Genomic DNA, 27,135 nt, shown 5'->3' with positions numbered 1-27,135 from the left:
ACGTCTCACCCTCCTCGCATTCCCGCCCCTCCTCCCCTCCGCAGACTGGGCGCCGCCGCCATCTTGGCACGTCAGGTTGAGGGAAAGAGCCAAACCCTGGATTGGGGGGGGGGGCCCGGACAGGGGGACCCTCCCGCGGTAGACGGCGAGCCCTACCCCCAGCCCTCATCCCCTCCCCGTTTCGGTGCGGGGCTCTGAGGCGTCCCAAGGCCAGCCCGGTTCCTGTCAGGCCCGGGGAGGAGGGGCGGGCGGGGCAGCCGCTGCCTCCCCGGGACGGGCGCTACCACCCGGGCGGGGAGAAGAGCGCCTGGAGACCGAGGGGTGCGGCGCGAGCCGGCCGGCTCCCTGGAGCGGGGCGGGGCGGGGCGGGGCGGGGCGTGGGGGGGCGGGGCGTGGGGCGGACGGAACCACCGGGGCGGGGTGGGGAGGTAACGGGACGGGCGCGACCATGGCGCGGTGAGGGAGCGGGGGTGGGGATCGGTCCCGGGGAGGCCTGGGGCCGCTGGCTTGTGCGCCGTCTCGGCCGCCCCCCCTTTCGCCGCCGCCGCCGCCGCCGCCGCCCCGGGCATGTCGTCCAACTGCACCAGCACCACGGCGGTGGCGGTGGCGCCGCTCAGCGCCAGCAAGACCAAGACCAAGAAGAAGCATTTCGTGTGCCAGAAAGTGAAGCTATTCCGGGCCAGCGAGCCGATCCTCAGCGTCCTGATGTGGGGGGTGAACCACACGGTAACCAGCTCCCCCGCGCGCGCCCCTCCGAGCGCCGCCCCGTGCGCTCCCACGCCCCCCCGCAGGCCCGGCCCTCGCCCCGCGGGCCCTGCCGGGGACGCCCGCAGCCCCTCGCCAAGCCACTTGCACGCCCACCCCACCCTTGCACGCAGTCCCGGCCGGGTGTGCACTCCCCGCGCGCCACGCGAGGCCTGGTATCTCCGACGGTGGTATGCCGTCGCCCCCTCCCTCCCCTCCAGCCCCTCTAGCTTCCAGCGTCTGGCTTGCTCGCTTCGGGCAGTCCCTGGAGCTCAGGGGTAAGGCCTGGGTGTAGCGGAATCGCTTTCATCCCCTCACCCTGTTTGTTGCATGTGTTTCCCCCCTTGTTCCTTCAACCGGCTGCCAGCTCCCTGTCCAGTTGACAGGGCAAGTGGCGTTGGCCTGCCTGAATATTCCTCTATTTCTGTTTATTTGGTTGGTGCGACTGCTTAAAGTTTCCCATCCTCCAGACCTCCTCACCCCTGACTATGGAAATTCTCCCTGGGTTTCCTTTTTTTCTTCTTGAACAAGATGTATCAACTGGAGAAGCACAGGCTTCCTTGAACCACAGACACTTTACCAGGGTCTTCCTGGGTTAGGGAGAAGAGAGAATGTAACCATTTGAGAGAAGGTGAGGCCTGATTATAAGGAAGACTATTCATAGTAGAAATAATGTGTTTTCCTGCATTCTTCTATGGTGTTCATGTCAAAGACATTGACTTCTCTTTTATTGGGCTTTCTGTTGTACCGTCATGAAGGGTGTGATAGTGGTGGGTGGTTAGGATGAGAGGGCAGTCCCCTGGACACTTGGGGTGCTTTGAGATTGTCCTATCTCAGGAAGGGAGTTGGAGCCCAGGATTCATGCTTGAGCTGGAGGACTTTGGTTGCGCCCTGTTTGTTTAGGGTCTTTCTTTTTTCCTTTCCAACCACTTGCTCCTTGCCTTCTGACCATTTGCACTGTGAGTCCCTACACCAGGAATGAGCAGAGGAAGTAAAAGGACCCGAAACACCCAACTTCACCAACTACAAGTTTGGAATGAGGAAGATGAAGCTTTTGGCTTGGGTTTCCTGTGAATTTCAGTTCTTTAGGCACCCTTACTTTTCAGAGCACTTGAAATTGCCCACAAGATCAAATGATGACACAGGGACCTGGGGCCAGCAAGACTTTTTGCTTTGCTTTGGTAGAGGAGCCTTTCGCTGGAGATCAATGAACCATAGTCTGAGCCAGGGTTCTAGATCTTTACATCTAATACAGAAAAGTGCATGAGTATGGTGAGGTCTTGGTTGGTGTTTTGGTCTTGGGCAGGTTACTGTTTTCAGTAACCTCCCTCAGGTGAGGGTCCTGGCCAGGGTAGGGAGTAGTGCTGGTTTCATGCCCAGACCCCTGGAAGCTGCTTGGGGCCAGTAGTCCAGCAGACTTTGTTTCTCCTGCTTCCTGCTGCCTCAGGGGTCATCTGACAACATTGCAAGGGAAACTGGGTCATCAAAATGTGGACCTTGTGTCCCTGCCTGGAAGTCAATCCTTGATTTTGTCCTACAGCCTACTTCTCACTAGAAAGCATCCTGCCTATATAGAGCATTTGTGGAGGTTCTTAGAGCTCCTGCCTTGGAATATTGCTGCTAACTACCTTGGGTCCCTTATTTTATACACAAAGACATGGAGGCCCAGCTGGAGGATTACCTCACCCATGGCCACAGCAGAAGATGCAGCTCATTGTCCGGCACCATGGGCTGTGTTATTCAGTGGTGGTGCTTGAATGGCAGGTCTCGCTTTCTGTGCCTCCTGTTCCTTAGTCCATTTCTCAGCCAAGTGCCAGGATAGGTGGGGATGATGGTCTTATTAGAGAACCTGAATGCACGCTCAGGTGTGTGTGCCCGTGCCTGCCAGCTCCCGGGAGCGTGTGTGATGTTGGGTGTTCTGATAGGTGGGCAGTGAGTCTGCCCAGATGTGGGCCTATGCATGGTAGATGGATAGGCATCTGTGAGTCTTACTTTCTTGGACTAGGCAGTCACCCTCTTTCTTTGCCAACTTGAAGAAAAGTTTGAGGGCTAGCTGGAAAGGCGTTGACGTTAAGCAAGACGCACGGTTCTGGGCGTAATGAGCGGGTGCCTCAGGGGACAGACACTGGCACCACTCCCTGGACCTGGCAAGCGGCGCAGCGCAGTTGGCCCTAAGGCTTAGTGCTTCATCGGGGCCTGCAGTAAGGTCTGGTACTTTAGGGTCCCCCATCTGGGAAATGGAGGCAGCTCCCCAGAAGAAGAGTGGTATAAAATCTTGCAGTTCTCTAGGGGGTCAGGACCACATAGTTCTTGGTGGATTGCTAGCCTTTCTGGGAGGTTGCCTTCCTTCAGAAGCCCACTTTTGCCAGTTTTGGCGATCTGAGGCTTCAGAGATCGCATTTCTTTGAATCTTTAAGTTTCTCACTCCTTTAGGCGTTTAGGGCATGATAGTCTATGGCTGATGGTGGATGGATATGCCTTTATGGAGAGCAGAAGTCAGTGACTCTCTCCTGAGGTGGTTGATTTACTTCCAGTTGGAAAAAGAGAGGTTTTTGAGCTTGGTGTTGTCACAGGAGCTCCTCTCGGGGACAAGAGATGCAGCCCATGGACTTTGTGGAGAGAGACTGCAGGGAAAAAAGTCAGAAGACTTTGGATCTGGGGCACCCAGCTGGCTCAGTCGGTGGAGCATGTGACTCTTGATCTCGGAGTCGTGAGTTTGAGTCCCTCGTTGGGTGTAGAGCGTACTTAATAAAACTTAAAAAAAAAAAAAACTTTAGATCTGTCAGGGGAAAACTAGTAAAGAGAGAACCCCAGTATTTTAGTGGATGAAATACAGTTTGGAGGTAGAGAAGATTGCCTTGGAGAGGGGTGTGGAGACCAGAGGAGGCCGACCTGACTTGATGACCTGTTGGCCATTTTAGGAACCAGGTATTCGTGAAGCTTTACTCAGGTGATCACAAGGGTTAGGAGCAGTTGGCGGTAACTATATTTAACCATGTAGGAACCTGCTAGACTGTTCTTCAAAGTGACTACACCATTGTACATTTCACCAGCAGGGTGTGGGGGGTTCCAATTTCTCCACATCCTTGTCAACACTTGGGATTATCTGTCTTTTTTATCATAGCCACCGTGGTGGGTGCGAAGTGTTATGTCATTGTGATTATGATTTGTGTTTCCTTGATAGCTAATGGTGTTGAGTATCTTTTCATGTGCTTATTGGCTATTTATATATTTTCTTTTTTTTAAGATTTTATTTATTTATTTGACAGAGAGAGCAAGAGCATAAGCAGGGGGAAGGGCAGAGGGAGAAGGAGAAGCAGGCTTCCTGCTGAATAGGGAGCCGGACATGGGGCTCAATCCCAGGACTCTGGAATTGCCTGAGCCGAAGGCAGATGCTCAACTGACTGAGCCACCCAGGCGCCTGAGCCATTTATGTATTTCCATAAGAGAAATATCTGTTAAGATCTTTGTCCATTTTTAAAAAACATTTTTGTCCATTTTTAATTGGGTTGTCTTTTCATTATTGAGTTATAAGAGTTCTTTTTTTTTGAGAGAGAGAGAGAGCGCGTGTGAGCATGAGATGGGGGCGTGGAGGGCACAGGGAGAAAGAGAGGGAGAAGGAGAGGGAGAAACAGACTCCTTGCTGAGCAGGGAGACAAGGGAGCTTGATCCTGGGACGCTGAGACATGACCTGAACTGAAGGCAGACACTTAACAGACTGAGCCACCCAGGTACCCCTTGAATTATAAAGAGTTCTTTTTTTTTTTAAGATTTTATTTATTTATTCATAAGAGACAGAGAGAGAGAGGCAGAGCAAGAAGCAGGCTCCCCGCTGAGCGGAGAGCCCGATGCAGGACTCGATTCTAGGACCCTGGGATCATGACCTGAGCCAAAGGCAGATGCTTAACCATCTGAGCCACCCAGGCGCCCAAGAGTTCTTTATATATTTTAGGTACAAGTCCCTTATCAGATATATGATTTGCAAGTATTTTCTCCCATTCTTTGGATTATCATTTACACTTTCTTGATGGTATCTTTTGAAGCTCAGGTTTTTAATTTTGATAAAGTACAATTTATGTATTTTCTTTGTTTGCTTGCACTTTTGGTGTCATTTCTAAGAAGGCTTTGCCTCACACAAGGTCATGAAAAGTTACTCCTATTTTTTCTTCTAAGAAAAACTCTCATAGTTGTTTTTTTAAGATTTTATTTATTTATGGGGAGAGAGAGAACGAGGGGGGAGGGGCAGAGGGAAAGGGAGAAGCACACTCCCTGCTAGGCAGGGAGCCTGACATGGGGCTCGATCCCAGGACCCTGAGATCATGACCTGAGCCAAAGGCAGATGCTTAACTGACTGAGCCACCCAGGTGCCCCAAACTCTTACACTTTTAGCTCTTACATTTAGGTCTGTAATCCATTTTGAATTAATTTTTGTGTATGGTGTAAGGAACAGATTCATTCTTAAGTCTGTTCATTTCTCTCCCACACTCCACCCCCATGCTGTCCATGCATTTTCTTTGCTTAATGCAGACCCAGAGCCTCTTTTACCTGCCTTTTTCTCTTGCTCTGTGACTTTAAAACTCTTTAGTAAGTATTCCTGCTCTAGTGGGGCCTTTGGATAAATTTGCCCTCGGCCAGGCCTTCCCACCTCACGGAGAACAGGAAGAGAAGAAAAACCATGGTATGAAAAAGGAGGACTAAACATAGGAGTGAATTTGTTGGCACCTGTGTCTCTGTTCTTGCCCTTTTCCTCTCTAGTTTGAGGTCTTACTTGGACTTCCTCGGTCTTGGGGTTTTTCTTTTCTTTTCTTTTTTTTTTTTTTAAAGATTTTATTTATTTATTTGAGAGAGAGAGAATGAGAGATAGAGAGCACGAGAGGGAAGAGGGTCAGAGGGAGGAGCAGACTCTCTGCCGAGCAGGGAGCCCGATGTGGGACTCGATCCCAGGACTCCGGGATCATGACCTGAGCCGAAGGCAGTCGCTTAACCAACTGAGCCACCCAGGCGCCCGGTCTTGGGGTTTTTCAACTCATCATGTTTTCTGATGGCGGCAGGTAACACCTGATTGTCAGTGCTAGCCAGCTGACTGCTGCGCCACCCACAGAACCGCAGGACAAGTCAAGAAACCTGCATGCCCTGCCCACGCCTCCTCGGTTCCTAGGAAGGTCACACAGGGAAGTAGAGGCTTCTGGAATCAGAGTTCAGCAGACTAGAACTAGTGGCTGAATTTTCATCTCCAGTAGGATCAGCACAGAGTGAATTCTCTGCGCCTAAATTTCTCACTCAGCTTGTGTAGCCTCGTTATTTATGCTGATGGCTCCTGGAGTTAATCGTGTGGTTAATCCAAAAACTATTTACGTGACGTGAGATACAGCAGATTTCCCATACGAATATGTTGTATTTAGCGTGATACTTGAATGAATATGCATTCCACAAGTGCACTTGTGCTGAAGGGAAGAGGGGTCGGCCCAGGATTGTGCTAGATAGTCGAGGACAGGCACATCTTCCTAGAACATTGCTTTAGTCATGACCTTTCATGCTTCAAAACTTTTTTTTTTTTTAAAGATCTTATTTATTTGTCAGAGCGAGAGAGAGAGAGAGAGAGAGAGAGAGCACAAGCAGGGGGAGCTGTAGGCAGGGGAAGAAGCAGGCTCCCTGCTGAGCAAGGAGCCTGATGTGAGACTCGATCTCAGGACCCTGGGATCATGACCTGAGCCGAAGGCAGACGCTTAATGACTGAGCCACCACACCCCGATCCTAGGCCTTTCTGACATGTATTTATTTCTCTTCAGCTTCCTCTGGCAAGCGGCTCTCTGACTCCCACCCCCACACAGCACCCATTTCTTCGTGTTCCCCCCCCCTTTATTTATAACTCCATAGCACTCATCAAATTGTATTCTTTGCTGTCTGTTTTCCCAGCTGGACAGAGCCCATGTCTTCTCATTTTTGTATCCCCAGCTCTGGCACTGTCCTGGCATAATAGTAAGGCCCTCAATACACTGGGTAGAAGTAAACTGATTAGGAGTTTGGCAGTACCTGAGCCAGGTCAGGAAAGGCCTTCAGTGCCAGGCTAAAGAGGTAAAACTTTACCCTGAGGTTCAACTTAAGTGGGGATGTAACATGATCTTGTAGATTCTTCCAGTGTCAAGTGCTCTTGGCAATACCAGGAGAGGCATGAGGTGCCCTGTTTCTAGCCTGATGTGTGAGGGCCAGGAGTCTTTGTGACCGTATTAACCTCACCCTCTGAGCCTCTGCTGTTCTTGATGTCTCTGCCCCTGTGTTCGCACTACGTGTATACCACTTGACTTTGAGTTTCTCTGTGTCATGGGTTTGTCTCATCTCCCCGATAAGAGAATAAGCCTTCTCCTCTTGTGTGCACTGTGTGCACACCCCCCTTCGTGTGCCCCCTCCTCCCTAACATGAAGTACAGCATGTAGCAGGTATCTCAGTAAATGCTTGTTCAATTGAAATTGAGTAGAACTCTCTGGGGCTATAAAATTTAGCACAACCAAAAAAAAAAAAAATAGTACAGCTAGTCCCTAGAGTGAATCATCTGCATGGGGCCCAGCGGAAATGAGGGGTGAGCCTACAGAGTTCATATATATGGGTTCTCTCAGAAATTTCCTGCTCTTGGGTTGTGTAGTCAAGAAAAGAGATGAAGGGAGAACTAAAAACCTGCCAACTTATAACCATTCGAAGTAGGCTGAACCAGAAGTTACAGAGAATTAACGAATAGAGCGTTCTTGAATAGCTGCCGTTAGAAAAATTCACCCTGGCCCAGGATAGCTGACCCTGTTAGACAAGGGCTTCAGTCTTTCCTAGTCATCCCAGCATTTGGTGTCTTGGTCTTGGCATCAAATCTGGATTTTAGACTAACGCAGAGTCAACGAGTAGTACGTCCTAGAACATTCTGGTATAAAACCATGCTCTCTGAGCCAGTGCGGTGTGTTCTTTCTAGTGTGGAGGTGTGAACTAGGCAAGGTGGGATGACTCAAGAACGGTGAACGTCTTTAACTTCTTCAACTGTCCGAGCCAAGCAATATATGCCAGGAAAAAGGAAGTGGGACAGCGCCCATGAATTGTTTCTGTTGGCAGGAAAACCAGGAAGTGGAATGGTTTCCTCCATAGGCACACACTTCACAGTCAGGTTCCCTGTGAGCACCCCCTGGATGGGAGTTGGTGTGGCTTTTGTCATGTGGCTGGTAAGCCAGTGTGGTGGCTATCACAGACCTGGATGCTGGGGATTTTCAGTGTCCAGTTTGATGAGTTTCAACAAATGTATATTTGGTCACATAATTATCACCGCAAACAATACGTAGAACACTTCTGTCACCCCAGAATCATACCTCTCGTGTCCCTTTATAATCAACTTCCCTCGGCCAACCCAGGCAGCTTCTTACTGCATTGCTTTCACTGTAGATTCCTGTTCTGAGCCACCTGAAATCCTGTAGGATTTCATATAAATGGACTCATGCAGGACATACTCTGGTGTCTATGCCCGTCAGTTTCTGCCAGCAGTTTATTGAGTCCCTGCCACACTGCCAACTTTGCTGATACCCTGCCGTCCCCCTCCCCAGCCATATACACGCCTGTGTCTGCCTTCACTTCCATGGGAGCAAATTAGTTTTTTCAGCAATTCTAGGAAAAGTGTGGTTCCCCAGCCCAGATACTGCGTTAACTCGAACTTATTCCATCCTCTGACATTTCCACATAAAAAAGTTTTGGAGCATGAAAGGGGCAGCAAATTAAATGCTGTTTCCCCCCATTTATGCTCCTAATGAGTCTTGGTTATTCCCTCACTGCCACATGGGCCTCATTGAGATAATAGGATTTGCAAGGAAAGTCTCTGGGAGACATAAGGCTGTGCGTCCCCTCCCCCCTATTCATTAAGGCAGACCTAGGGTTTCCTCTGTAAATCCTGAATCCATTAGTGGCCACTGGGTTGAGGGTCAAATGTCAAATACTCCACTGTGAAGGGAGAGGACATCTGTGGCTAATTAGACCGCTAATTGGCTAAGCTGGGGACAGGGAAGGGCAGGATGCTTGCTCTCAGCTTGGTGCCAATGGGACGCCAGCCCCCTGTCAGCCTCCAGCTCCCTGAAGGGGGGGTGAAAGCCAATGGGAAGGTTTGTTTGCAGTGGGGGCAAGGCACCCTACCCCATCTCGTCCAGTTCAGCCTAAGGCAGGACATGGCTTAAGGAGCTGGCCCTGTTTTAATCAGGAGGGGAAGAGTGAGCCAGTGGCCAGATGCCTAGCTCTTCTTGCTTTAAATTTAATTCTTTACTTTGGAGATGAGTTATACACCTACACAAACTGATCCAGCTTTGTTTCCTACCCCAGCCCAACAGCTTGAGTGACCCACAATTTGTGTGAAAATGTTAAAGGCCTCAGGACCCACATAGGTTGTGTTATGTTTGTTCATTGATCCACTTATTGCTACATTTGACCAATATTTATATAGTACCTGCCATATGCCAATCACGGGGCCAAGCACTGTGGAGCCTCCAGAGATCAGTTAGATGACCTTTGCTTACAAGGATCAGTAATACGATCTTGGCTCACTTACAGTCTAGCAAGCTTGTGAGGTTGATAAGCATTAACTACAACGTGAGGGAGGCTGTGTGATGGCCAAAGGATGGATACAAACACTACTTCAGAAACTCCAGAGGGAGGGGCGCCCGGGTGGCTCAGTCGGTTAAGCGACTGCCTTCGGCTCAGGTCATGATCCTGGAGTCCCCGGATCGAGTCCCGCATCGGGCTCCCTGCTCAGTGGGGAGCCTGCTTCTCCCTTTAACCCTCCCCCATCTCATGTACTCTCTCGATCTCTCAAATAAATAAATAAATCTTTAAAAAAAAAAAAAAGAAAGAAATTCCAGAGGGAGAACATTTATGGTCTAGAGAGTCATGGAAAGCTTCATGGAGTAGGTGCCTTTTGAGCTGGAATTTATCAGGTTGGGAGAATTTCAATAGGTGGAGATGAGGTTGGGAGCTTCTTTGAAGAGAAGAGCAGAAAGACAAGGAGGGAATCCGTGGACATGCTTTTTTTGGTGAGATGGTGGCATTCACGTTGTAGTGTCTTGTGTCTGAGGCCCGTGGCCTACCAGCGGAGAACCTCACTTTCCCCTTGCTTTGCAGATCAATGAGCTGAGCAATGTCCCTGTGCCTGTCATGCTAATGCCAGATGACTTCAAAGCATACAGCAAGATCAAGGTGGACAATCATCTCTTCAATAAGTAAGTGGCCTCCTGAGTGGGCTCAGGTTTTGTGGGCAGTCCTTTCCCTCAAGGCGGAGAGCTTCTGCAAACTTGCGCATGGTAGTGGTCGGCACCTGGCAGGGTGTGACAGCGACACCTGGATCTCCCAGCTGACAAACTGGCTGGGAAAATGCATTCATTATGTGCCTCTCCCCTTTGTGTCATTCTGTCATCTCCTTTATCTGCCTACCTCCAGGGTCCCTCGGGGCGTGTGGCCTGGCCCAGGGTGATTCATCTGGGGCCAGGTTAGATAGCAGAGAAGCTGCCAGACATGTTCCTGGCCCGGGATGCAGCTCTTCTGTCTCCTGACGGGTGTGTGAGCCACAGGCTGAGCATGGTGCCCAAAGGCGCCATCCGAAGTAATTGCTCCCACTTTTGTTCATTGTAGCTTCTGGGACTAACGCTGGTGTCTGAAGGGTTGAAGCAGCCGTTTCACCTGGTGCAGGGTGGGGCCTGCTCTAAGCCCTTGGGAGGCCTTGCTTTTTCAGCCTACTGTGGGCCACCCCGGGAAGCGCTTGCTGCCCACACCCTCCTTTCTGCGCTCGCATCCCGGGGTCCCACGGTCCCCGGCACCCTTCCTCCAGCTGGGCTCTGTCACCCCACCATTGCCAGACTGTTAGCCTGGAGGGGAGGCTTGGTTTGAAAATATCCCTTAGTGGCCTCTCTCTGCCATAGTATGTAATAACAACATTTTATTCTAGAAGCCATTTGTCTTCAGGGCTAAGCAGCCACCGTGTAGAAGAAAAACTCCTGTGTTTCTGCTCTGCTCTCACACTGCTACCACACACATTTCACTTCCCTGGGTTTTCCACACGTGGGGCAGTTCTGTGGGACAGCGGGGTGTCCTGCCAATGCAGCTGACACTGTCTACCTGGACTTAGCATCGGGCCCCGCAGGTTCCGTTCCACGAAGCTGCCCCCCTGCCTTCAGGTGCCAATCGCAAGTCTAGGTTGTCACCTGTGTTAGTGACCAGCCTGCTGTGGATCCCACATTCCCACGACCCTCCCTCTTGGGTTCGGTTAATTTGCTAGAGTGGCTCACAGACCTTGGAAAGCAGTTTATTTACCTGCTTACTGGTTTATTATAAAGGATACAACTCAGGAACAACCTTTCCGGGTGCACCACCCTCCCCACACCTGCACCTGTTCAACAGCCTGGAAGCTCCTGAGTACCACCTTCATTGCAAAGGCATGATTGATGAATCATTGGCAATTGGTGATGGATTCAGTCTCCAGCCGCTCTCCCCTCCCTGCAGGTCAGGGGAGTGGGACTGAACGTTCCAACCCTCTCATCCTGGTTGGTTCCCCTGGCAACCAGCAACCCATCCTTTGAGGCTTTCCAAAAGTCACTTTTTTTTTTTAAGTAGGCTCCATGCCCAGTGTGGAGTCCAGCGTGGGGCTTGAACTTACAACCTCTGAGATCAAGACCTGAGCTGAGATCAAGAGGCAGATGCTTAACCAACTGAGCCACCCAGGCACCCCCCCCTTCCAAAAGTCACCTTATTAACGTAAACTCAGATGTGGCTGAAAGGGGCTTGTTATGAATAAAAAAAAAAAAAAAAGACATATTTATTGCTCTTATGATTTCAGAAATTCCAAGGGTTTTAGTTGCTCTGTGCCTGAAACAGGAACAAAGACCAAATACGTCACAACATCACACTCCCTAAGGAGGGAGAAGCAGCCCTTGGCCCTGTGGCAGGAAAGGAGGTGGCTCTGGCCGAGGGCTCAGGGCTCTGGAAGGGGGCACCGCACCACTGCCTATTTCAGGGTCCATGGCCTCTGGTGAAGTTCCACCACCTTGACATCTTGGCCTAAAGCAGAGCATTCCAGTCTCTTCTTTGATCTTTCTTTATTCCTTTTGTCCTTTCAGTAACTGTTGATGTGCTGATTGTTAGACTGTGGTGCCTTTTACTAGAAGAAGGGGACAGGAGGCAGAGGAGGCCCCTGCCTGCAGGAGAAGGCACTGCTGTTTGTTTCCTCCAAGTGTGTCATCCTGGAGTGTAGTCAGGGGCACGGATTTTTCAAAGGCAGTTCCCAAGCAAGGGGACCATTGTAGAGATGGAGGATGTGGAGATGGCCTCCCTTCATGGCAACTCTGTCCCCTCCTGGGAGTCTGTGGCTTATTGACCAGGGAGTGGGGAGGGTGGAGATTGGTAGTAGCAGCCCACAGACAAGGCTTCCCGAAAAGATGGGATCCCGGTCAGCTGACGGAGGACGTCTTCAATCCAAAGCAGCCTCGTCCTCCATCCCAGGGGAAGCCCAGGGCTTCCCAGATGTGGCCATCTTCAGGACGTGTTGGTAGAAGTGTCCTCAGAGGAGAGGGTGCCTTGGTTGAGAAAGGCCGCTCCTTTTAGCCATCAGCCTGCCGGCCGCCTCACACCAACCATGCACACGCAGTCACTCCCGTGTGCAAGCACAGCCCTTGTGCAGTGCGGCCGACGCTCCGGCTCGCTTCTCGGCACGTGAGGCTTTCCCCTTTCATGTAAATTTTGTCAAAAGAGAACACACACTTAGAAAAAGTATACAAATCGTAAGGATACAGCTTGACTCATTTTTACAAGATGAACACGGCAATGTAAAGTTTTAAAACTCTTACACGCTCAGCATCACCAGGAGTGTTTGTTAAATCCTCCAGACTCCTCTCCAGAATTCCTGGGGCCTAGAAACCTACATTCTGAGCGCCGCAGATTGTTCAGGTCCCGGTGCCCTGTGGCCCAAACCCAGGGAAGTTCTGTTGAAGAATTAGATGGGCAAGGAAGGGCTCACGAAGACATTTCTCTGCTTTGCCCTAGGGAGAACCTCCCCAGCCGCTTCAAGTTTAAGGAGTACTGCCCCATGGTGTTCCGGAATCTCCGGGAGAGGTTTGGGATTGATGATCAGGATTACCAGGTACGGAGTGTCTTTGTAGAGTCGGAGGGGTCAGGGAGTGGAGTGGGGTTAGGAGGCCACGGGAGACATGGAGAGGAAAGTCTCCTGTTCCCGAGCTCTGTCTTCCTGTCCTGTCCTGCTCCAGCTGGGTGGTCTCTCCCAGGTTGCCAGCAGGCTCCTGCAGGGCTCGGGGCCCTGGAAGTGCTAAGTGCTTCTGAAGCTGCAGGCAGACTCAGGCTTCTCTCCCTGGGAGGGTGAGGGGCTGCGGAAGCCCCTTCACCTCAGTCTGACATTCCCAGTCTAGGCCCAAGAACCCGTCTCCTCTGTAGTTTGACTTAAAAGAGCGAGTTGTTGCCGGCGGGTGATGAGGCCTCTTAAAGCAGGTAAGGCAGAGTAGAAAAGAAAGCCTCGGAGGGTAGTGTAACCTTGGCAGGTACGTGCGCTGCCGCCTCTGTGGTCCGGCTGCTGTGGGAAGGGCACCGGCGCGGCCGGGGCTGGTAACCCGCCTGCAGCCTGCTGGGAGCGATCGTCCCGGGCTCAGGGACGTCACGGTCTGACTCCTAGTCTGTGGTTTCTCCTACTGCTCCACCTAGCACCTTCCGCGGACCTTCTGCCCCTGGCAGACAGCCTGCTGGTGACGGTGGGAGAATTTTCCACTTCACTTTGCTAGCAGTAAGAAATACAGCTGACTTGCAGTTGTCTGGGGGCGGGGGGGGGGCGGGGAAGGAGCGTACAGCCTGGTGAAATCTAAAATGGATGTCCAAATCTTTTAAAATACCGTAACCCCTCCAGGCCAGGTCCTAGTAAGCCTTTCATGGAGTAGTTCCTGAGGAGCAGGATGCACCTGGGTGAGGCCCCACTCCTCTCCTGTCCACTCTGGAGGGCGGCCTGCAAAGATGCCATCCCCAAGAGGAGGGCGCAGGGATGCCGGAGGAGGAGATGCCAGGGACGGAAGGCTCCAGAACGGCTGTGCCTGAGAGGTACTGGGAGGTGCCTCCAGCCCCCTCTGTTAGGACCAAACCCTGAGCTAAATCAGGATCTGATTGGAGCTGGAGGTTTTCTAAAAACTTTGGCCACTGTTGCAGCCCCAGATTGCTCGGACACCTTCCTTCCGCTGTGGCTCCTTCCCTTCCCGTCGGCGCTCTAACCACATCCTCTCCGTGTCTGCATTTTTTCTCTCATAACCTTGTGGGCAAGTGATTGTGCTCACGACATGTGGTGTTCAGGGAGGGGACTAACCGTGTAGAGTGTCAGAGCACACTGCCTGGAAATGAGGCAGGGATGGGAGCGTGGGGCCTGCTCGTCTTCCCAGAAGGAGAACCGGGCTGGGGGAGTGAGGCCCTCCGCTGTGGAGCCTACTCAACATTTCTGGATTGGGGGCACCTTGTTTTGGGGGTGCCCTTTTAATTTAGAGAGCATCTCACCACTTCAGACTTGAGTCTTCCCCATGAAGGTGGCGCTCTCTCTTTCCCCTAGGGTCTTGTGAGGAGGCACTGGGTGAGGGCAGAGCATCGAATCCTAGATAACAGCTGAGGAAGGGGCTTGGAGAGTAGGCATTTCTGCCAGCAGATCCCCACATGTGTCTGCTTGGGAACAGGGACAGCTGGGGCCTCCTCTCTGCCTTGCCTTTCAAAGGTCTTCTCCTGGTGTCTGCTTGGTGAACACATCCCTTTAGTTGACTCACACCTCCCCCTCCACCCCCTCTAGAGGCTTTTGCTCTCTGATCCTAATGGGAATGGGCCCTCGAGGAGGAGCATTGGCAGAGCCAGAAAACCTCCCCAGAACTGCCTCATAGCTCTGCACAGACAAGCAGGAGTTTGAGGTGAGGGGAGAGGGGCTGGGCAGAGAGGCGAGGAACCCCTGCCTGCTGTGGGAAGGGTTTTCCAGCACCGGGGTATGTTCAGGGAAAAGAGATGACTGTCCGTTGCTGCTTCATGCTGGACTTCCTGAATATTCCCTAGGCTTTGTCTTTGTCACCCCAGGAAACTGGGAAAACCATCTTGAACTGCCTCCTTGTGTTCCAGGTCAGGAAATTCAGGAGTGGAGAAGTGAAATGGCTCACCCAAGGTCAGGTCACCTGTAGGCGTCAGGTCAGGGCCCAGCCCTAACGTCTGAGGCAGGGATTTCGTGGACAGAGTAGGTCTCGGGTCAGAAGGAAAGGAAACATTGTGCAGCTGGCCCACTGCCCCTCCAGTCAGGGATTAGGAGCAGGTGGTCAGGAGCAACTCTTGTCACTCTCCAGGAAGACCTGTGGGAGAGAAGTGAACTTCCCATGACACCAGGGGTGCGTCAGGTCCCGCCTGTCTCAGCGTGGTTGGCCCAAGGAAAGGTCAGAGCCCTTGTTCCTCTCCCAAGACCAGCCTGCTTTTGTCTTGGTCCCTCAGAACTCAGTGACGCGCAGTGCCCCCATCAACAGCGACAGCCAGGGCCGCTGTGGCACACGCTTCCTCACCACCTATGACCGGCGCTTTGTCATCAAGACCGTGTCAAGTGAGGATGTGGCCGAGATGCACAACATCTTAAAGAAATACCACCAGGTATGGTGAGTCCCGAGCCTGGGCGGTAGAGGACGGGTGGCCGGAGGGAGGAGAGAGCCCCTGGGCAGCTTCCTGGGGAGGGATGGGTCCTCTCGCAGCGGCCACCGCCTCCTGAGAACCGAGCACTTGGCCTTCTCCGGGGCCGGGTGCAGAGTTCAAATGCCTGTTGCAAAAAGGGAAAAAGGAGAAATGAAGGCATGTTGCTTACTCAGCCCCCGTGGAACAGCTGTTTCTTGTCAAGAGTCGGGAAGTTGCCCCCTCTGGCACCTTGCTGCATTTCTTCCAAAAGAGGTCCCGTGGTCTGGGTAGGGTCGCTTCCTTTCCCATCCGGGCTCTCCGTGCCCCGGGACGCTGTCCTGGAGGGACGCAGGGAGTGCGGTAGCAGCATCCGAGCGCCGGGCCTAGTGCCTGGGCCTTCAGGGAACGCTGCCTTCTCTCTGGGGCACCGGGAGGTAGTGAAAGGGACTTCTGGTCTTTGGGGCTACAGCAGAACCCCCGGGGTGCCGCATGGCTAGGAACTCCTGGCAAGGAGGGAGCCGCTCTTTCCCTACAGCCCACTCGCAGGCCTGCCTCAGTGATTCTGTTTCAGACGGAAGTTTCAGGGGCCGCCCAGTAACACGAGGCCAAAGGGGCCCTGCGCGGCCCGCCCAGCCTCTCACTCTGCCCGGCCAGCTGGGGGCGGGGGTGGCCACGGCCTCTCCTAAGTCCGAGGAAGCCCCATGACTTCACAGGACCCATCTGGCCTGGAGGCTCGACTCCCCGGGAGCGTTTGAGCCTGGGGCGGGGGGACTCCCCTGGCCGTCCCGGCGTCTTCATTCCTTCCTTAACCACCCGTCCTTCCTCCCTTCACTCTAGTTCATAGTGGAGTGTCACGGCAGCACCCTCTTGCCGCAGTTCCTGGGCATGTACCGCTTGACCGTGGACGGCGTGGAGACGTACATGGTGGTCACCAGGAATGTGTTCAGCCACCGGCTCACTGTTCACCGCAAGTACGACCTCAAGGTAAAGGGCTCTGTGGCCCACAGTTCTGTGGCTGCCCTCCCTCAGGCTCCCGCACAACGGGAAGCCCCTGGAGCGTAGGTTTCGGCACAGTCAGGACTCTGGAGTTGATGTGCCTAATTCCTCTGGGTCAGAGGCTGTTGGAAGTCCAGGTGACAGGGACGAGAGGTTATTTAATGTGCCGTATTTATGTCACCGTCGGTGTTCTTCAGCTCCCGTTGGGGGCATGTGCACTCCGGGGGCGGCCGTCTGGGGACAGGCCGTGCTGATGCACGCCCTCTGGCATGTGTCCAGGACACACACATTTCTAGACACAGAAAGGAGCATGCTCGTGCCTGGGAGCCACAGTGCTCCGCTGTTCTCGAAGCCGGCTTCCTGACTCGTCAGCTCACACCCCTGGCTCCCTCCCCGCTGCAGCCACAGGGTCCATTCCCACACGGTCCGGGCTCTGCTCCGCCCCAGTACCTCTCACGGCCGCCCGGCCTCTTCCCTGCCTGCTCTTTTCTCCCTCTCCGCCTTCTGTCACCCAGTTACTTCCTGCCCAGCTCGGGTGTCACTTCCTACAGGAAGCCGGCCTGGATCGCCGCCCCTGTGCCACCTGCGCTCAGCGTGTCCTCCTCCCCTGTCCCACCTAGCACCAGTGTAGTTAACGGGTTAATCGTGTGACCACTTGTTAATGCCTGGCTCCCCTGTTGGGAGGCAAGTCCCCTGAGGGCAGGGACTGAGTCTTGGTACAGTCCTGTTGGCTGCGCGCGAGCCTCGTGTCTAAGCAGAGCTCTGTCAGTGGTCTGTGATAGAGGACGTGAACGAGTTGCTGCCTCCGCGCCCGTCGGAGGTTCTAACCAGCCTCCTTCAGTTCACCTGCTGCCTCTCCCCAAAGACGGGTGCATGTTTTCTCGCTCAGCGGACTTTGCCTCAGCTGGACCTCCCCTGACGGCTCTTACCCTTGCAGGGCTCTACTGTCGCCAGAGAAGCCAGTGACAAGGAGAAGGTATGCGGGGACCCGGACTGATGGAGTGTGGCCTGGGCCACTTGGAATCACCTTCTGTTGGTCTTCCTGGCCCTTCCTCCACCACAGCCCCTAGCCTGGTTCCCACTTACGCCCTCTGTCCCCTCTGTCGGGCTGTGTCACTGAGCACCCGCCTGGCCTCGGCCGCACTCTCCAGCCTTTGCCGGCTGTCCACAGTCCTGCAGGGCTGGTGACTTCTGTCTCATGGGCCAGCCTCAATCGGGCCGTGGCTGCCTGAGCCCCGAGGTAGCCCAGGCTCAGCAGGAAGACATGCCTTTGGTCTGTCCTCCCTGTCTGATGTAAGCCACATAGTTGCCATCCCTGCCTCCCGAAGCTGGGACTGCAGCCTCCTGTGCTGAACCTAGATTTGACAGGTCGACCGTCTGTGTTCTAAGGACCCTTCCCCTTTTTGTGCCGTCACCTCTTGGGGTGAATGTATTGGGCCACCCAGCCTAACACTGCTGTTGCTCTCCCAGGCCAAGGACTTGCCAACATTCAAAGACAACGACTTCCTCAACGAAGGGCAGAAGCTGCATGTGGGAGAGGAAAGTAAAAAGAACTTCCTGGAAAAACTGAGGCGGGACGTAGAGGTACTTACTAACCCTCATTTTCACCTTGGTTGAGGAGGGCCCCCTCTTGTCCTCAGAGCAGGAGCCTCTTTAACCTTAGGAAAAATTGAGTTCACAGGGTGTCTGGCTGGCTCAGTCGGAGGAGCATATGACTCTCGATCTCGGGGTTGTGAGTTTGAGCCCCCAAAAATAAGATCTTTAAAAAAAAAGAAAAGAAAAATTGAATGCACTACTTTCCACATGCCTGGAAAGGAAGGCTGGTGATTTGAGCAGTGTGCGTGCAAATGAGGATTCCATCACTGGGACACATCTGTGCCAGTAGAATCTTTGTAGCTCAAGTTGGAATGCTTTCCTTGATCTCTTCACTAGTCTATTCCAACACCTTTTTCAAACGCCCCTAAACTTCCTTTCTGGAAGTGTCCCCTTCATGGGTGGGGGGTGTCGGCCATCAGAGCAGTGGGAAGGCAGCTGTAAGATCCACCAGCCAGGCCCTTCTCTGGCTCCGATTCCTCACTTACCTGGCAGCCTTCTGGTGGAATGGACTTCCCGTGGAGAAGTTCGTCCAGGGAGGACAGGTGCTAAATAGTGAATGTGTTACCTGAACCACTTGATAACTCATTGTCTCCTATTTTAATAAATTGGGAACCTGTTCATTAAAACCAAACCCCTACAGACTTTTAGAAGTGTTTTCTTATTTTTTTTATTGGGGTAAAATATACATAACATAAAATTTACCGTCTTAACTGTTTGCAAAATGCACAGCTCAGTGGCATTAAGTACATTCACCCTGTTGTGTGGCCATTGCCACCATCCATCTCCAGAACTTTTCATCTTCCTAAACTGAAACGATTACACACTATTCCCCACTCCCCTTCTCCCTAAGCCCCTGGCAACCACCACGCTACTTTCCGTCTCTGTGAACTGGACTATTCTAAGTACTTTATATATAAGTGGAATCATATAGTATTTGTCTTTCATGTCAGGCTTTTTTCACTTACCATAATGTCTTCAAGGTTCATGCGTATTGTAGCATGTGTCAGAATGGCCTTCTCTTTTAAGGTTGAATAATATTCCATTGTGTGTTTACCCGTTTTTCCATCAAAGCGCAACTGGTATAATAGTTAAGATTTTCCAGAGAAACAGAACCAATAGCACGGCGCCTGGGTGGCTCAGTCATTGGGTGTCTGCCTTTGGCTCGGGTTGTGGTCCCGGGGTCTTGGGATTGAGCCCCACATCGGGCTCCCTCCTCAGTGGGGATTCTGCTTCTCCCTCTCCAGCTCCCGGTGCTTGTGTTCCCTCTCTTGCTATCTCTCTCTGTCAAATAAATAAAATCTTTAAAAAAAAAAAAAGAAAGAAAGAAACAGAACCAGTAGATGGTGCCGATGGCTGGCTGGATGGATGGGTCAGTAGTTAGACAGACAGCCAGGTGTTTAGTATAAGGAATTGGCCTCCACAGTTATGGAGGCTGATGTTCCCAAGAGCTGCAGTCGGCGTGCTAGAGAGACCCAGGAGGGCAGATGGTACAGTTTCAGTCTGGAGGCCAGTGGGCTCAAGACCTCGGAAGGGCCAATGTTTAGTTCATATCTGAAGGCGGGAAGAAACTGATGTTCTAGCTCAGAGGGACTCGGGCAGGAGGATCCCCTTTTACTCACAGGAGGGTCACCCTTTTTGTTCTGCTCAGGCCTTCAATTGATTGGATGAGGCCCACCCACATTAGGGAAAGCAGTCTGCTTTACTCCTTTTGCCAACTCGCATGTTAATCTCATCTACAAACACCTTCACAGATGCACCCAGAATAATAGCTGACCAGATGTCCGGGCACCAAAAATTAACCATCGCACTTGGATCGATTCACTGTGAAGAGTGTGGCTGTGCACATGGGCTTTACGAACGGCTTTCCTTCCTAGGAAGCGTTTCCTTCATCACCGCCTGCTCTGTCTGCCTTTGTTCTGCCTCTCAGTTTGCCCAGAGTCCTGCGCCTTCCTGTCCTCCCTTTCTCCCTACTCTCCTGAGAGGAAGTTAAGGCAGTTTGCACATTTCACTTGTTTTCACTTGCCTTTGCTTTCTTGGTGTTCTCAGGTGGGTAGGAGTGGGTCTGGGTCATGGACTCTCTCTCTTCTGGGACCTCGGCCCCCCTCTCCTTGGACCTTGGGAAAGGCGCGTCCAGAGGTGCTTGGTGTGGTGCCCCCCACCTTTCTCTCTAGAGGAGAGGCTGCTGATCTGTCATCGGGCTTCTTGTGCTTTTAGAAGCCCAGGAGCCTGTGTGTGGGGCCGCTCCGGTCACCGCGCTCCATCGGGCAGTTTCCCGGCGACCGCGGCAGAGTGCCCGGCTCGTGCTGCGCGGTGCTTGCGGGCAGCTTCCCTCCGGGTTTGCGCCAGCGACTGTGGCCTCGGGGTTCACGGAGCTGGAGTTCCCGCTGGCCGGCTGCACCTGTGTCAGCCCCTTGCTTTCGTTCTTCAGGTCACAGAGTCACAGCCCAGGAGCCCCGAGACACCGTCCCGCTCGGGAGGCTCGTGTGGACGCCGGCCCTGCGCCCGCCACTTCGGACATCTGGGAAGACGTTCGAGTGGCGCTTGGCTCTTTCTTAGGGGCTGTTTCCTTTTCTTTTCCTTCTTCTCGCTGTTCTTGCCCCGACTGGTACGGGAGCTGGTACGTGGTGGTTCGGGCTCTGCCTGTGGCCGTCCGTCAGAGGCACGTTGTACCTCACAGCCCAGTGTGCGCACACAGCGGATCCACTGTCCACCTCCTTTCTCCTATGACCTCTCACATTTTCTGTTCTATTTCATTGTATTTCATAATTAAAAAAATCCTGGCCCCAGCCTACTGACATAGATCTCGGGCCCCTGATGGGTGACGTCTGTGGTCCGAAGGACGCTGGCCTCAGCGCACCGTGGCGCCCCGCTCCTCGCTCCGACTCGCCGCAGCCTCTCTCGATCCCAGACCGAATGGGCCTCCTCCCTCGGGGTTCCTCGCGGCTTTCCTGCCACAGCTTCTGCCTGCCTGACCGTTCCCCATCCGCAGGCTGCCTCAGCTGCTCTCCCTAGGGAGGTCCCCCGCCCCCTGCCCTGGCCTCCCACGGCTCCCTGCCCTTGGGCGTGGCCGTCCTCCCTGCGGGACCCTGAGCTCACTGAAGGCAGAGCCTGGATGGCTTGTTCTCGCCCGTGTTTGAGAACTGGAGAATGGCCTTGAAGGGAGTGCCTTTTCTCCCCTTTCCAGATGCCCCCGGGCATGCCCCGCGTAACGTCTTCCTCCATCTCTCCTTCCCCACCTGCCCTAGTTCCTGGCCCAGCTGAAGATCATGGACTACAGCCTGCTGGTGGGCATCCACGACGTGGACCGGGCGGAGCAGGAGGAGATGGAGGTGGAGGAGCGCGCTGAGGACGAGGAGTGCGAGAACGACGGGCTGGGAGGCAATCTGCTCTGCTCCTACGGCACACCGCCCGACAGCCCGGGCAACCTGCTCAGCTTCCCCCGCTTCTTTGGCCCCGGGGAGTTCGACCCCTCTGTTGACGTCTATGCCATGAAAAGCCATGAAAGTAAGTAGGAGCCTGCGTCTGCCCTGCCCTGCCCACCCCTGCCCCCCCCCCCCCGTGCGACCCCCTCAGGCCCATTGTTTAGATGCTCCCCCCCCCCCCCCCCCCCCCCCCCCCCCCCCGCCTCATTCACTGCTGACTTTGGCCTTCTGCCTGCGGGCTCTCCTCCCGATCTGCCACCAGGAACTCTGGCTTCTGGGGCCCTGGGGTCCTCCTCTGTCAGGCTTTCCTTCCCCTCTCTGCTTGTCCTGGAAGGCGGAGGCTTGGCTCGGCCCCGTTTCATGGTTCTAAACTCTGAGAAAGACTGTCCACAAACAAGAGAAGAGCTCTGGAGGCTTCTGAGAAGGGCCCATTAGCATTCCTTTCCTCAGGGCCACGACGCCAGCGGTGGGTCTGGGCCTCAGGTCTGCAGGGTTCCGGGCCGGCTGTTCCTGCCCTCTTCCTCCCCTGCCCCCCCCCCCCAGGTGCCCCCAAGAAGGAGGTCTATTTCATGGCCATCATCGATATCCTCACGCCGTACGACGCGAAGAAGAAAGCCGCCCATGCTGCCAAGACGGTGAAGCACGGGGTGAGTCCCCCCTGCCGCCCCTGGGCCTCCTGCTCCGAGACGCCCCTGCCCCCGCCCCGGGCACCCCCACCACTCTCCCTGCCGGGCGATTTTCCCCTGCTTTGCTGGCTCCTTTCCCCAGGGCCGCTGGGCATGACCGCAGGTAACAGCTTGGTTTACCTGCCCACGCTCCTCCCCAGAGAACCCTTTTCGCCTTGGACTTGAAGCTCCTGTCTCCACACAGGGACCCCACCCAGAGATCCCGAGTCTCTCTCCTGCCTCCCCACCACCTTGCCGCTCCTTCACGGGGCGCGCGCTCGGGGTTGTGAATCCGAGGAGTGAGGCCAGGGCCACTCTGAGACGGAACCGCTCGTCCAGACGGCCTGCCCAGCCCGAGGTGTAGCCTTGCTGTCCCGCGCCGGACTGGAGGCTCCTGAATCCCCAGGCTCCTTGCAGCTGGAGCCTCCCAGTAGCCACCCAGTTAGGGCCAGGAGCTTGACCTGAGTCATGGCTTCTGTGTGTTACAGGCAGGGGCTGAGATCTCGACTGTGAACCCTGAGCAGTACTCCAAACGCTTCAACGAGTTCATGTCCAACATCCTGACGTAGTTACCTTCTACCTTCAGCCAGAGCCAGAGAGCCCGATGTGGGGTCGGGGTCGGAAAAGGGAGAGGGTATATTTGGGCTGGATGGGAGGGTGGGGAGCAGAGGGGAGGGCTTTGGTGAGGAGCCGGCAGCCCAGGTTGGAGAGACTAGCTGGGGGGGAGGGGAGGTGCTGCGTGCTCACGTACTCACAGGGTGCACCTCACCTTCCGCTCACCCTGGATTTTCCCCCCCATTTGACCCAGGTTGAAAAGGGGTTTCCTTTTTGTTCCCTTGTAACTTTTTACAATACCTTGGGGCTAGAAAGGACTTTGTAGGTTTATGTGGGTTTCGTTTCTGCAATCTCATCGCTCCAGGTTTGCTATTTATAATGATGTATGTCATCACCCCATCACCCTCCCCATCCCTGCCCTGCTCTGGGCTCCCTTCAATGAAAGAGGCGCCCCGAGGACCCGGCCGAGGGTCCAAGCGCTCTGATACCAGAGGAGAGGAAGTCAGACACCTCAGCCCTGCTGCATTGGGTCTTGTCTGGATTAACTTTTTTAATTTTATGGAGTACTGTGTACAACTTCCTCTACCTTTTCACCTCGGATTCAAGTGAAATGTTACTGGATTCCTCCATGTAAATGCTGTCCTCCCGAAGGAACGCTCCAGATCAACATCAGGCATCTTGGATGAGGAGAGATCGCCCAGGGGCGTGAGTTCATCCTCACGGGATGGTTGGGGGTGGGGGTCGAGGCTGGGCACTTGGACAGCTGGTCCTCACAGAACCCCATGGACATCACCCATGCCCCTGGCCCCTGGCCTTGCCACGTCCTGTCTATAAAGCCTGCCTCCCGCTGGGTCAAGAGGAACTAGGAAGCATCTTTATGGATAGCAGGACCCCCAGACGCTGCAGGGTGTCAAATGAGGTCTTGTGCCCTCCATCCATTTACTTCCTTCTGACCTTGGCCCAGGTGCCCACCCTTGTACTCGAGCTTTTCGCTGGGGCGCATCTCCACATGCTTGGGGCCCTCCTTGCAGAGATATGTCTTCAAGCACCAGGGTCACCGTGTAGATGATCTGATACCTTGTGCCTGTGGTCTGTTCCCTGGACGGTCGTGGCCAGCAGGGTGTGCGCCCCCCCCCCTTGGAGGGTAGCACCCAAGCCTGAGGTTGCTTCAGAGTCACTTGAGGAGGGGACCCAGGAAATGCAACTTGGAGGCTTGATATGGGGGGATCGACCTGGCCCCGGCTTTGGGGCTGTTTTCCTTGATGCCCCTGTCTCGACCTTTAGCAGACCTGCCACCCCCCGGGCTCCCCCAGGGGTGGCATCCTGCACCTTTCTTCAGGGCCTCCACCCAGCTGCTGAGCGACCCAGGTCTCAGAACTGAGCCACGTGCCCTCCTGTGACACCACCAGAGCAGTCTGGTCTGGCTAGGAAGGAAACAGCCCTGTGTTGGGGGAGGTACATTTCTGCATCTTCTCACCCCCTTACCAGGAACTGGGGATTTAGGTTGAGATATGGTAAAACTTGTAGATAACCCCACAGATGCGAAGGAAGTTTATAGAAACATTGGAACGAACGGATTGGTTTCCTGTGGCTCCCTCCAAGCCTGGCCGAGCTGAGCTTCTGAAGCAGGAACCAGCACCATCTCCGGGCCCTACCCGCAGCTTTTAGGTCAGGGAGGAATGGAGGCAGCATTCTTGGACCCCGCGGGGACTGCTGGAACCATTCTGGAAGAGGCAAACAGGTCAAACAACCGCCCTGGCTCCAGAAAGCGGTCGCAGGTAGCTCCGAACCGCAGCCGCAAGACCAAGTGACTTGGGGAAGAACTTGGAACCAAGAGGCTCATGGAGAAAATCGATCTGACTTGGGAAGGGATTACGTAGGAATAATGTTTGGACTTGATTTCCCCACCTCCTAATCAAGAATGAAAATTCAGATCTGCCCCTCAAGAGGCCCAGCATCTTCTGAGCTTGGTGGGCTGTGCTCCCGTCGCCACCCCAGCCTCGGGCTCCCGCCGGCTTCCTGCATTTGGGCCGCTGATCCTGTTGCCATTGTGTGTATGAAAAGTGTAACACAATCCATCAGTTAAAGATGAGCTACCAGGTATCTAACTTCTTTAACATTGAGTTTTTGTGTTTTTATAGGTTTTTTTTCTTTTTTTTTTTTTGGTATATTGTTTACATTTTGAGAGTAGCGTTCTGTTTCAAATGCTCTTTTTGTTTTTCTGACAGTATTGTTGTTTGGGTCAAAACATTTGAACTGTGGTTGGGTGGATTTTAGATTTTTTTTTAAAAGGTCATTCTCTGTGCTATCTTCAAAACCTTGGGTTTAGCCCTCTAATTCCTTTGGCATTCGAATGTTCAAAAGCTGTTTATCTTGGTTTATACCAGTTTTCTTTCTCTTTTTGTAATGAGGCAAGTATATTTGGTTTGTGGTCTGAACGTGGAGAAAGTGGACTGACCCCCCAGCTCATGTCTGCCCCCATTCCTTTCTCCGAGCCCCCCTGTTCCCTCTCTGGGTTGTAGAAGGCGTCCAAAGGCCAGGGACTAGCCTCAGCCTCCCTCTCCGGAGCCCGGGAGAAAAGCTCCGAGAGTCTGACAGCACCCCAGAATAATTTGGGGTCTCCCAAGAACAAGGGTGTAAGAGTAGAACGTGACTGACGGGGTGAGGCCTAGAGGGGGAGCCTGTGCAGGATCGCTCGCCCTTCCCCGGCTCCACCGCCTCGCCGGTCCAGCTTCTCCTGCCCTGAAGCCTGTGGCTGAGAAACCAGTCTCCCAGGCCTCGCAGCCCAAGCGAGGGTTCTCCGAGAACGCCACTGAGACCCTAGAGGAAGTCCTCTGGCCCTTGTTCCTTTGAGTGAGCCACGGAGTGTGCCCCCCCCCCCCCCCCCCCCCCCCCCCCCCGCCCACTGCAGTCTCCTTCCCTTGTGCCCTGCGGTGTGGGGGCCCCGGGCAGAAGCCAGCAGTTCCGGGAGCGGACTGAGCCGGTGCTCCCCCTCTCCTTACCTAGCTCAGGGGTTACTGGTCTGGGGCAGGTGCCGTGAGTCGCCCCTGGGGCTGGTCTCAGTGGCACCCCCTAAGTTCCCACCACAGGCAGCTCTCCCTCCCTCTCCCTCCTTGTTTCTCTTGCCTGTGCTTTAGGCCTCAAACAGGGCCCCTGGTCGTGCTCAGGGCTGGGGACTACAGACTCCTGACCTACCGACGTTCCGCTCTTCAGTCCGCCAGGGCCTGCCCTGGGGAGGTGGACCAAAGACCCGGGACTTTTCTCAGCAGCCAGTCCCACCCTCCCAGTTGTCTTTTTACCAGTTCAAGTGGGGAGGGAAGGAACTTTGGCACTCCCTGGCATTTGAGCTACTCGAGTGTCGGGGGCCAGAAGGGACTGTGTAACAGCTCTGGCCTTAGAACTGTGGCTCCCCCAAGTCTAGGGACCCCACTTCTTTCTGGCAGAAATGGCGGTGGGAGGGTCCAGCCTGAGCACAGGAATCCCAGGGAAAACCCAGTTGAACTGCCCCCGAATCTACCAGCCATCTGCAGGGGGCAGGGACATGGCCCACCTTCCCTCGGAGACATGCCACATATGAAGAGCACTTCTAACGGGAAGAGGAGACTCAGCTGTCCCCAGCGGGTTGTGCTGAGATCCTTGGGAGGCTGGGGAGGAAACTTCCAGAGGAGCCCCCTCCCCTGCTCAGAGCTGTTTTGTGAGTTGTGAACCAGCAGTCTTTTGGGGGGGGGGGGGCGAGCTGCTTGGCACACCCGGACATCAGGTCAGATCATTGTCATCAAAAAATGTGAATGAAGCGTAGGTTCACCTCGTGGGGTAGTGGGACACACTGGCACCCATCATATGGACGTGACTTCTCAGTTTCTCACTGCGACCTCCATTTTTTAAATAGGAATTTTCAACCCCTTGTGCTTGTCTAATGTCTGCTCAGAACAGTTCAAGACCCTGTTACTGTTTTAAAATGCATGCATGTTAAGATGAATCTCCAACCCAAGGAACAAATAAAACTCAAAAAGCTTTGTGTACACATCTGTCATGTGTGAGTCCTTTGGAGATGAGCCTTTATTTTTTTCAGAATTAAAAGGTTTGGGTCCCAGTTTCAAAGGTTGCTTGGACAAAATCCGTGTGTGACTTGAGTTTGGAGAAAGAATATAGGCTAGAACTTAGGCCGCCGACTTCCACATCTGGCTGGTAATCCTGACCCTCTGTGCACACTGAGGAATGGACAAACCACTGGCCCCCACTTCTCCAGCTGTGTAAGACCAACACCGGCGGGGGGGGGCACACACCTACCACACCTGTCCCTGCTCTCCCTTAACTAGCTACGTGGTCACCTCGCGTATCTCATGTTCTCCATGTAGACTCTCAGCTTAAAATCTAGGGGTTCTCCCAGTGTGGTCCTCGACCAGCTGTATCAGCAGCAGCTGGGAGTCAGAAATAAATTCCCAGGTCCCTCTGCAGATCCGAATCAGAAACGGTTTTAACAG

General features: G+C 53.9%; 1 protein-coding gene across 2 annotated transcripts; it reads left to right on the top strand.

Annotated features, from left to right (window-relative positions):
* Nucleotides 1-410: 410 nt before the first annotated feature.
* PIP4K2B (phosphatidylinositol-5-phosphate 4-kinase type 2 beta) lies at nt 411-26,673 on the top strand. Of its 2 annotated transcripts, XM_027625232.2 has the most exons (11): nt 589-726; nt 1,276-1,375; nt 9,877-9,974; nt 12,787-12,883; nt 15,247-15,399; nt 16,255-16,401; nt 17,351-17,389; nt 17,884-17,997; nt 21,255-21,513; nt 21,975-22,078; nt 22,585-26,673. In XM_027625232.2, the coding sequence occupies exons 3-11, from the start codon at nt 9,910-9,912 to the stop codon at nt 22,663-22,665; spliced, it is 1,059 nt and encodes a 352-aa protein (XP_027481033.1). In that variant the 5' UTR covers nt 589-726; nt 1,276-1,375; nt 9,877-9,909; the 3' UTR covers nt 22,666-26,673. The 2 variants fall into 2 exon arrangements, with proteins under 2 accessions (XP_027481032.1, XP_027481033.1); XM_027625231.2 differs by lacking the exon at nt 1,276-1,375 and having other exon boundaries at nt 411-726.
* The last annotated feature ends 462 nt before the right edge of the window (nt 26,674-27,135 follow it).

This window comes from Zalophus californianus, chromosome 16 (genome assembly GCF_009762305.2).
Source record: "Zalophus californianus isolate mZalCal1 chromosome 16, mZalCal1.pri.v2, whole genome shotgun sequence".
NCBI classification, from domain to species: domain Eukaryota; kingdom Metazoa; phylum Chordata; class Mammalia; order Carnivora; family Otariidae; genus Zalophus; species Zalophus californianus.
The sequence above is the reverse complement of the archived record's forward strand: the minus strand, read 5'-3'. Positions and strand labels throughout refer to the sequence as shown.

Bases quoted from the DNA above. Each gene is read 5' to 3' on its own strand.
- PIP4K2B (XM_027625231.2), top strand. From the start codon at position 568: ATGTCGTCCAACTGCACCAGCACCACGGCGGTGGCGGTGGCGCCGCTC. The intron at 12,884-15,246 runs GTACGGAGTGTC...TTGGTCCCTCAG, and splicing joins TTGATGATCAGGATTACCAG to AACTCAGTGACGCGCAGTGC. The intron at 17,390-17,883 runs GTATGCGGGGAC...TTGCTCTCCCAG, and splicing joins AAGCCAGTGACAAGGAGAAG to GCCAAGGACTTGCCAACATT.